The sequence below is a fragment of the Sprattus sprattus genome, assembly GCF_963457725.1.
Source record: "Sprattus sprattus genome assembly, chromosome: 13".
Classification (NCBI taxonomy): domain Eukaryota; kingdom Metazoa; phylum Chordata; class Actinopteri; order Clupeiformes; family Clupeidae; genus Sprattus; species Sprattus sprattus.
The window spans coordinates 22,589,126-22,600,290 of record NC_137911.1 but is presented as its reverse complement, the minus strand read 5'-3'; the positions used below and the strand labels follow the sequence as shown (position 1 = coordinate 22,600,290).

Sequence of the window (11,165 nt, the reverse complement as noted above, 5' to 3'; positions counted from 1 at the left end):
TCAAGCAGAAGCATGCTTCTGGATAATTGTGCTGCGCTGTTAGAACACCACTTATCTTAGGGTGTAGCATACCTCAATAATACAGTCATATACCCAAACATCCCCACCCAACCCTGAAATAACCAAAGAAAGAACAAAAAAAACACATTTAAACTTTTCTTTCCATTAAGTGAATCTCAGAAATGTGACATCAGTACTAGTTTCTCAAATGAACAGTTCCTCCACAGATGAAGAGTTAAAGAAAGAATATATTTACATACTCAAAGGGAACAGACCCTTTTAAAAACAAAACCTCGTAATAAACCGAGGTGAGAGTCCATATCGTGTAAATTCTGTGATGCAGCCTTCTCAGTAAAGCCCTTCAGATTCTGCTCTTTTTCGTCATCACCGTCAGCTTGGAAACCCGCTTGGCACGATTGTCATACATTGATTGGGTTCAAAATATCCATCTTTAAATAAAAAAGATGACAAAAAAGGTGAGACTTGATGGGTCAAAATATAGCGTCTCCCAACAAACATAAAGAGCATCGTTTAAAGGCTACACTATGCTTAAAATGCTAAAACGTAAGGCTAATGCATTTGTGTATGTTGGTAAGTGTGTGAGAAGGTGTGTGAAGACTGGTAGAGTGGAGAGGAGAAAGATCCTCGCTACATGGAGAAAATGACCAGACGGATCCAGACAGATTTGAGGAAAAAGAAACAAGAAGAAAAAAAAACATACTATAAAAAAAAGACTTGGGGGGAAATGTTGAGTGCCATGATTATTCTGAAGTATAGTCCAACATCAGCAGAAAAACAGAAGGACAGGAAACCCAAGGATGGCACGTTCAAGAGCTACAAGTGTCTACACTCAATGTCACCTATTCTCCGTGGACAAACCAGAACTGTGAAAAAGCCGCACATAACCGTTTAGGCTGAGCTGCATCACGGTAGACGTGCAGAGGAAACCCAGGTGGCTACATGTGTTCTAGCTCCAACGCATGACTCCAGTGATAAAGGACAGTTTGGCTTAGGGCCTTGTCCAATCCGCTGCACTCAAGCCACTTTAACATCTCAAGCGGCATGAAACAATGGCACAAGGTTGGTCAGTATATTCGTAACTCGGAGATCACATCTATTGAACCGCACATTATTGAACCACACATTCACGATCATGTGTACTTATAGTTTTGAGAGGAACAAACTTGCATAGATAGGGTACAGGAGCAAAATAAGTGTGTTCTAAAAATTGAACACAGTCTCGTTTTTCAACATTTGGTATCCCTGCCAGATTTAGCAATGAGTGCCCTTTTGAAATACTCACCCTCCCTTCTCGTAAGCGTGTTTGGTTTTCTTTTCTTTTCTTGTCTTTTGAAACTACACTATGCAAGTTTGCAACCAGTGGTCAGTTTACAGGAGTAATATAGGATACAGGTATTTTGGATATAGATACAGCTGGGACAATCTCATGCCACAAACAGAACGATATGGTTATTCGTCTATACTGAAACAGAAGAGGGTGAAACTCAGAACTTGAACAGTGTCAAAAGGAGATGCTAAAGTGTTGTTGGGGAAAGCTCCGTCTCAGCCCGGGATGACCGTCGACAGCTCGTCAAAAGAATCCGGCAAATCAACAAACAAACTGAACATTCACAAATTTTCTTCACAACATAATTCAAAGCAGGTTTTTAGACCTTGTTGTTTGTTTGGAGAAGAAGAAAGTATTTTAAGCAAAGTCAGTAAAGCTTTCCTCGAGCCTTACCTTATTTCTAAAGTGAGCTCACACAATGAAAGGAACCTCCCTCACATGGGGAGGGGGACATATGAAAAAAAGCTTTTTGACATCACAATTTCAATTCACTGTCTACATAAAAAAAAAAGCCAAACCTTAACAGCTTATAACTGAACGAGAGGACAGATTTAAAGCCATCAAACAGAGCTGAGGGCACTCCGTGCTGTACAGGGGAGTGCTCCCGCAGTCCTCGGCTCACACTCGCTCCGCCCTTAAAGTGACCAAAGACCAAAGTTTCTGTGCAATAGAGAGTGAACACTGGAGTTCTTGTTTGTTTGTTTGTTTGTTTGTTCTGGCGATGCCCCAGCGCTGAGTGAAGAGCTACATTGGGGAGGTGTGAACAGATTCTTCCTCCCAGGGGAAATGAAAGACCGAGCAAACTCATGTGGAGTCCTCTGGAGCAGGCGCTCTCCATGCCAAAGCGTCAGTGTGAAGAACACACAGAAGTACACAGAAGAGAGAATGGTGTGTGTGTACGTGTGTGTGTGTGTGTGTGTGTGTGGTAAGGGGGAGGACTCCAGTGCATCCTCCCCTCACTCACATGACAAACCAACCCACCAGCCAGCCAACCAACCAACCACATCTTGGAGCTTGGACCAGGAAGTGGCTACAGCGGGGCCAATCCCAGCGGCTCCTGGGGCCGGCCAGCGGAGGAGGGGAGGGGGGGGGCTGTGCTGCGCTGCGCTGCATCCTAGCAGAGGCCCAGACTGCCCAACTGCAGCCCTCTTTTGGTCTGTGCAATCCTTCTCTCCCACTGCGAGACAAACGGGCTCTAAAAGGGCACCTCTCTCTCTTTCTCTCTGTATGTCTCTCGCTCTCTCTCTTTCTCTGCCCCTCCCTCCTTTACTTGCCCCGGCGATGAAAACGCTGGAAAGCTGGAGCGAAAGAGTAAACCATAAGGAGGAACAAACGAGGGGGGTGGTAGTTATATGTGGGATGGGGTCAGGGGTGATTCTGGAGGGGGCGGGGTCTGGGGGTTAGGTGGGCAGCGGGTCGTCGTCGCCTTTGCTGCACTTGCACTTGCAGCACAGCACAAAGGGCGTGGCCAGCAGCAGGAAGGGGGAGGCCACCAATAGGAGCAGCCCAAACCCAGCGAAGATGCCCACGACCTGACAGGAGAAGAAAGAGAGAAAGAGAGAGCAAGAGAGAGAGAGCAAGAGAGAAAGAGAGAGAGCGAGGGAGGGAAAGTGAGAGAGAGAGAGAGAGAGAGAGAGATGTAGATAGATGGTGGGAGGGAGAGAAAAACAGAGACAGTTTGTGAGTACTTTTCACCATTTCTAATCTTGTCAGGTTGTCACTCTATAGTTGCCTTTCTTCCAAGAGACACTAAAAACAATAACAACACAAACCAAAATACAGAATGTATGTATACACAGCAGCAATAAAAGAGAGACAAATAACTAGTTCATGACTGTGTACACTTAGACAGATTATGTGCAATACATCATTTAACCACAAGGTGGCATTTGGTCCTAATCATTCGTCCTGTTGGCACGAGTAAGAGAAATGTTTCCTGGTGCAGCTCGGGCCTTGCCAGGAAACACTCTGAATGTTTCATGGGCCTTGAGCCTCTATGTGTAATAGAAACACCACGTCTCCTTGAGCAGCGGCCTGTCAAGGACACCCAGGTCTGGGATAACCCTTAGGAGAAAAATAGGCCATGAAGGATGAGGCTGAGTGGATGCTGCAATGTACAAACAATCCCCTGGCACTCCCTCCACACAATAAGCTAGCGAGAGAGAAGGAGAGAGAGAGAAGTGGGGCAAGCTGACCTGACCTTCCTCCTCCTCCTCCTCCTCCCTTACGCCATCTCTCTTGTTCTATCTTTACTAGTCTCTTTCCCTGTTCTGGGGCATCAGACATCCTCCATATTTGCCACCTTTCTCTCCTACCCTACACCCTGAATTTCGGAGGCCTCCATGGATGGTATAAAGAAAGAGGTCCTCAGGCAAAGAGCCCGGGGGGTTTATGACGCTTATTGCTCCTGGGCCTCGGCTAATACACATCATTGGGCATTACTGAAGAGCCCTGTTCAGCCGGACTTCTTTAGGGTCCTAAGGAGGAGGAGAGGAGAGGAGCTACGCCCTCCGGGCTCAAGGAGAGGCCGGGGGAGAGAGAGAGAGCGAGAGAGAGAGAGAGAGATAGATAGATAGAGACAGAGAGACGCACAGAGTGAAGGAGTGTGAAAGAGAGAACGAGAGCGAACAGGAGCGAATAAGAGAGGCACTGTTGTGCTTTTGCGCCAGTGCTCCTGTGACTCACTCAGCCCCACTGAGCAACAGATGTCTGCATGTGTGTGTGTGTGTGTGTGTGTGTGTGTGTGGAGAGGGAGAAAAGGAAAGCGCTACTTCCGCTAAAAAGTCTCCTCCGCCAGAAAACTGCTCTGGGAAGCAGGAACAGATGCCAGCCCTTTCTCAGCCTGCTGAATTCATGCTGCAGCCATTTCTTTATTAGTTTATTATTATTTATTTTTTTAAAGGCAGTGTTAATACATTCTACAGATTTATTGAGAAAAAGAAAATCAATGTGTCAAGGAAGATCAACAATCTTTTGAGTGGATGGAGAGAGTAAGGCGTTGCTTAAACACACACCTGGCTTATCCTTGAACATGTGCAGGATGAAGAAGAAAGAAAAAAGAAACCAAATATAGATCTAAGTTGTTTTGGTCTTGTTCAATAGGGCAACATCTCCAGTGCACATGTCAGTGTTGCTGCATCTGCACGGCCGACACGTGTGTGTGTGTGTGTGTGTGTGTTAGTGGGTGTGTGTGTGTGTGTGTTCGCTGGTGTAGACACATGCTGGTGGTAATGGGAGCTCTAGCTGGCGGGGAGGAGGACAATGAGAGTGGAGAGAAAAGGGAAGCATGGGCACCCACCTGCGTTCTGTGCCAGATGACCGAGGCCCTGGAGTGGCCTAGTTTGTTTCGACACGGCCCTTTGTCGTAGTGGATCAGGAGGAAGTCGTCCTGGCGAAAACACAGCAGCGGCACGTGGCGTGGCATAAGTACACACACCACAGTAATGTCTCACATGCCCACAGTACTTACACACCAGACACACACACACACACACACACACACACACACACACACACACACACACACACACACACACACTTGGAAGCGCTAACCTAGAAATATGTTTTACTATATTATACACGGTATACATTCAATGCGTTCATGAAACAAATCTTGGCAATTTTTTGCCCAAGTAGACTACTTGTGCAAAAGTCACGACTTTGTGAGTTGAATTTTGCAGTGTATGATGGAGCATATCAAATAAATGCTGTTGTACACTTACATCGAGTGACTCCAGGCAGTACCAGCAGAAGGCATGCTTGCAGTTCTTGCACATCATCTGGGCGCAGCCCTCGTCTCGCTCGATGTAAACTTTACACTTAGGACAGCGCTTGATCGGGGCGTCATCCTCATCGCTCTTGTAGAAGGAGCTGTCAGGTAGAACGAGCAAAAGAGATAGAAAGAGAGAGAAAGAGTGATGGGGAAGACAGAGAGAAGAAAAAAAAAAGAGTGGTCAGGACCTCATCAGTTCTCCCTCGACCAGCTGGCTGAATGCCGTGTCCTTGAACACGCTGACTGAAAACCTTACACGTGGCATTTAATGAAACAGCGCAGCATGGTGTACTATTGCGCACGTAACTTCACCTTGCTCCTCTTGAGGCCAAGCTAAAGGGGGGGGGGAAAAGGTAATAAATGGGGGTGTCCATTAATGAATAGCAAGCGTAAACCCAATTAGCATCGTGTCATACATCAATGTGTCGTTCAGCATGGCTCACAAAAGCACCTTGCCGAAAAAACTCTCGAGAACAGTAATAGCCGCTGTGTGTGTGTGTGTGTGTGTGTGTGTGTGTGTGTGTGTGTGTGTGTGTGTGTGTGTGTGTGTGTGTGTGCCTGTGTGTTGAGAACCACGCAATCTGGGCACCTGCCAAACAGTGGTAGGGCTGGGGGTGTTTTTCATGTCCTTGTTCTTTGTCCCCGACAGAAGACATCAGTGTTCCTCCGGCCTTCTTTTTTTGTGTCGTGAATGGGCAGCTTTTTTCTGAGACGCGAGAGCAAGGACAGCTGATCATTCTCTCCTTGAATGAAGAATGAATAACTAGCCTGACGCCGAAGACGCCGCCGCAGTAGTGACGCCGCAGTAGTGACGCCGCAGTAGTGAAGGCTAGGGCTCGCACGCCTACATACGTGCGTCTGACTCAACCCTGCAGCAACACTTGAGTGATTGATGCTGAGCCGTGGAGGTAGAGAGCACTTGTGGCTTGATGTAAAAGGCACACGAAAGAGCTTCCGTGAGTCGCCGTGGCAATGGATGACGGGTTGCAGGAAGTACAGAGTTTTGGAAAGAGCTGCAACTGAAACTCATGTTGGTAGCGCCTTCTCTGTTACACGCAGCGCACTAACAAGAAGAAAACACTGTGTGTGTTACATGCAGAGCACTAACAAGAACACCTGTGTGTCACATGCAGCGCAATAATAAGAAAGCCTGTGCTGAATGGTGATTGGGTGCTGTGCCGTGCCTCTTTGCAGGCTACGCTCCGCCTTTGATGTCCCAGCATGACCCCCAGACACCCCTCGGTGGCTGTGCCAATCTGTTTGAACCCATGTGCTCGGCCCGCATCAAACACGCATGGGAAGAAGCCTGTCTTCGGGGGGAACGGGGGGGGGGGCCGTCTGCTAGGGGTCTGTGAGGATATATGCCGTGGGTTCGATAAACCGCGCAGAGGGGAGCGACCGAGTTCAGCTCCTTAAAAGCACACACACACACACACACACACACACACACACACACACACACACACACACACACACACACACACACACACACACACACACACACACACACACAGCATATCCTCAGCAGACAGAGTTCAGCAGAAAGAACTCTCCTCTTCCAGAATCAGGGCCCAGTCCACTCGAGAGTCCCCTCTAGCACTGCTGGAGCTCAGCTAGTGCACTAGTGAATTTAGACTTGACTGGGAGTGAATGTAAGGTCATTCCTGAAGTCGCTGAAGAGAACAGTGCGTTACAGATTCAACATTACTGTACACCTTCAGCTCAGCGCAGCTCCATGCTGTGGTCTGTTGGATATAATGTATTATAAGGGCCTTGAGCATAAACAGGGGTAATCCAAGTCCCTCTACACTGAGATCAGGACCAATGTGCTGGAAGCTGTCTCTGAGATCAATGAGGGCCACCCGGGCCAGGCGGGTATCAGGGTTACCTGGTCTCCCCGGGCAGGAAGGAGGTGATGGGAAGGTTCTCCTGGCAGGCCTGGTCTGGGTGCCAGCTGGCCTTGCAGGCCGAGCAGAACTCCAGCATGCAGACGGAGCACTGGACCAGCTGGGGCAGCGGCACGTCCGACTCCTTCAGCTGGCACACCGCCTGGCACGCCGAGGACGGGCACCAGGTTCGGCACGGGTCCAGCAGCACCTCTGCGGACAGACAAAACGAGGTAGGGGGGGGTTAAAGGAAGAGAACAAGAACACAAGCTCCAGGTCAGCACCGCACTAAAGCATTTGGCTTCTGCTAAGAGGAAGGTACCAGGTCATCACACGCAGGCCTGGCGAAGGCTTAATGACAGACAGGCAGATTAGTGCAGTGTGCCCTCAGACGACCTCCTCGGCCTTCCTACATATGATGGAGCCGACAGCAACACAGACTCACACTGACACTTCAGTATGGCTATGGAAAACAAACAAAGCCTTTTCCCCTTCCAACTGCTTCAATTCTGCCATTTTGTCTGTTGTCTCCACCCCCCCCCCCCTCCTAATCAAGATGGCACTGGTGACTTTCTGGTCTGGCTGACCATGTGGATGGAACAAGCCCAATACCCCAAAGCTCTGGCCTTCCCTTCAGTCTGATGTGACAGGCCAAGCAGAACTCCACATGCACTCTAGCCTCCATGTCTGAGAACATGGGCTGGACTCTGCCTGGCTGCCCAGAGACATACATGAGATGGATGGCTGCTTTTATCGAGCCTTTGCCTTTCTCAAGGATTTTACTCACTGATGTGAATGCATGCGATGCGGGTGAATGTGTGTGTGTGTGTGTGTGTGTGTCTGTGTGTGTGTGTGTGTGCGCACGCGCATGTAAGACAGTGGGACTGAAACACACGCAGGTGAAACAACTGCTTTGACTACAGGAAAACAAATGTTTGATATTTAAACCGCCACTAAAATCTCAATATCCATGTAAAAGTATTCCACAACATAAAAATCTTGATCACCATAGCCTCAGACAATGACTTCCTGGTTGCTATGGTGATGGGGGAGGCAGTCTTCATCATGACCACCCCCCCTGCAACATCAGCAGGACCGCTCACAGACACCATCCAATTAAAAAAAGTAATCTAATTAAAGCAGCGACGGGCTTTCAACTCACTCCTCCTCTTTGATGCTGCTTGGGTGGCTTTCTATTTTAGTCGCTTTGAGGGCGTGCTGGATCAGCCAGCACTCGCTGAGATTGCAGCCTGGTGCTCACTCAAGCATCATCAGATGAACCCTACCTTCCAAAGATATTGATCTAAAGTCTCTATGGTGATTGAGACACAGCAGAGTACTGATAAGGTATGCAAAATGCCTCTTAAAGTCTTAAAACAGATGCCTAGATGCCTTTTAGTTGGTGGCTCTAGGCTCTCCCAACCACTCCTACCTTAAGACAGAAATAGAATCCAAATATATATATAATCTATAACACAACTACTGCCTCATACTTACCCCTCTCAAACTGCAGCTTCCTGTACCTCTGCATGATCTCTGTAGCAACCATACACTCAATCTGAGAGAGAAGGAGAGACACAAAGAGGAGGTGAGGTGAGCAATGAAAGGCCTGAGGTATAACTTCATCCCTGACTCAGCAATTACCATTCAAGCAAATGGCATACATTCATGAATATGTATTACATTAACACACAAGACTCAAAAATAAACAAACAAACAAACAAACAAACAAATAAATAAATAAAAAAAGTCATAGGCCTTAGGTGATGAAAGAGGAGGTAGAATAGACTGTTCTCCAAAAGGATTGGTGGAGAACAAAGCGAATGGTGTGGACCAGGCTGCAATTTCTGATTGTGTTGTGTTGACAAGTGTGTGATAGACCACCCGTTCAGCTAACTATCACCAATCACCCACATCCCTGACTGGCACAGAACAGTGACAGCAAGCCGCTGTGCCAACCAGGGCCAAAGGATGTGAGTCACACTGACCTTACGCTAGCCTCTGCTGTCTGAGTGTGAGTGTGTGCACGTGTGTGTGCTGCGTAACATTTCCAGCAGCAAGTACATCCATGCAGTATAAATACAGCCACTTGCCTAGCTGGGGAGGAGAAGGCCAGATTGACATGTGGTGTGAAGGAGAGCGCCAGGCCGTCCCTTAATCACACTGCCGTAATGCCTCTTTCACAGGAAATCCCTCCTTAAATACACTTTATTAATCCTACCCTATCATCCCTTTGGCTTTCCTAAGTGGCATTGAAGCTCTCCAAACTGTTAAATGCATCTCAGAGGGACTTAATCTTGCTAATATTATTAAGATTGTTGAATAAGTAGTTAGTTATGTCAGACACTATTTCTACTCAATTTAGTCAGACATGTTGCATTGTATCAATAGTATAATATGTAAATCAGGCAATCAGCATTTGGATATTTGTTAGCATTACACAAAGTATTCCTTCAAATCTTAGAGACTACAAACCCTGTGTCTACATAAACATCTGATAAGTTGTGAAATACCTCAATCAATAACACTGACCACTAAAAACTGCCATTACAACCCTCCACAGCACTGGCCTTTGTTCTTTCCCCTCAAAAACATCTCTCCTAGACTCACACAACACATGGTGTGTGGGGGGGGGGGGGGGGGGGGGGTCAAAGTTCAGGGCAGGCCCAAGGCTGATACAGCTTTCATAGCTTCTAAACACACTGACCTATAGGAATGTGAGCATTCACATGATGGCCTAACTTAATGTACTACTTTAATGTGCAAACTTACCTCATTCTCCAGCAGATGTCCCCGTTTTTGACAGGCAGAATCTGGACAGCTAATTGCAGTTTCCAGGCCCTCTTTGATCAGGAGTTCCACATACTGCTTCAGGCACTAAGGGGAAGTTATGAGCAAAATAACAATCACCACAAATGTCCCCATATTCCCTTTCACAGAGACCACTTGAGTGTCTTGACCACAGTTCAGTCTTTGTGTTCTTCTCTTTATGCCATAACAAAAGTGGAACCTCAAAGCAGGCATTTGACATTTTATAATATTCTTTTGAAAATGGAAGAGAATAATATATATACAGCCGCGGAAAAAATTAAGAGACCACTTCAAAATTATCAGTTTCTCTGGTTTTACTATTTATTGGTATGTGTTAAAGTAAAATGTACATTTTAGATTTATTCTATAACCTACTGGCAACATTCCTACCAAATTTCAAATAAAAATATTGTCATTTAGATCATTTATTTGCAGAAAAATGACAATTGGTCAAAATAGCAAAAAAGATGCAGTGTCTTCAGATCTCGAATAATGCAAAGAAAACAAGCTCATATTCATTTCTAAGCTACACAATACTAATGCTTTAACTTAGGAAGAGTTCAGAAATCAATATTTGGTGGAATAACCTTGATTTAAAATCACAACTTTCATGTGTCTTGGCATGCTCTCCACCAGTCTTTCACATTGCCGTTGGGTGACTTTATGCTACTCCTGGTGCAAGAATTCAAGCAGCTCGGCTTCTTTTCATGGCTTGTGACCATCCATCTTCCTCTTGATCACATTTCAGAGTTTTTTTTATGGGATTCAGGTCTCGAAATTGGGCTGGCCATGACAGGGTCCTGATCTGGTGATACTCCATCCACACCTTTACTGGCCTGGCTGTGTGGCATGGAGCATTGCCCTGCTGGAAAAAACACTTCTCAGAGTTGGGGAACATTGTCAGAGCAAAAGGAAGCAAGTTTTTCTTCCGGGACAACGTTGTACTTTGCCTGGCTGAGGTTTGTAAAAGACCATAAGGATTGAACCAAAGCGGACTGGAGGGTCTCCTAGTTCGTCTTCTCTGATGAGTCCAATTTTCAGCTTTGCCCAACACATGGTCGTCTGATGGTTAGACGGAGACCTGGAGAGGCCTACAAGCCACAGAGTCTTGCACCTACTGTGAAATTGGACTCATCAGAGAAGACGAACTAGGAGACCCTCCAGTCGGCTTTGGTTCAATCCTTATGGTCTTTTACAAACCTCAGCCAGGCAAAGTACAACGTTGTCCCGGAAGAAAAACTTGCTTCCTTTTGCTCTGACAATGTTCCCCAACTCTGAGAAGTGTTTTTTCCAGCAGGGCAATGCTCCATGCCACACAGCCAGGCCAGTAAAGGTGTGGATGGAGTAT

The 11,165-nt window shown here is 46.8% G+C and overlaps 1 protein-coding gene across 1 annotated transcript in view; it reads right to left on the bottom strand.

Annotated features, from left to right (window-relative positions):
- Positions 1-432: 432 nt before the first annotated feature.
- rnf144aa (ring finger protein 144aa) overlaps positions 433-11,165 on the bottom strand; it is a 31,354-nt gene continuing 20,621 nt past the window's right edge. The window contains exons 4-10 of the mRNA XM_080850347.1: positions 9,779-9,883; positions 8,504-8,564; positions 7,009-7,219; positions 5,071-5,218; positions 4,647-4,736; positions 2,313-2,880; positions 433-449 (exon numbers count right to left, since the gene is read on the bottom strand). Of these exons, the coding sequence (XP_080706473.1) occupies positions 2,749-2,880; positions 4,647-4,736; positions 5,071-5,218; positions 7,009-7,219; positions 8,504-8,564; positions 9,779-9,883 (747 nt within the window). The 3' untranslated portion in view covers positions 433-449; positions 2,313-2,748. The remainder of the gene's footprint in view (positions 450-2,312; positions 2,881-4,646; positions 4,737-5,070; positions 5,219-7,008; positions 7,220-8,503; positions 8,565-9,778; positions 9,884-11,165) is intronic.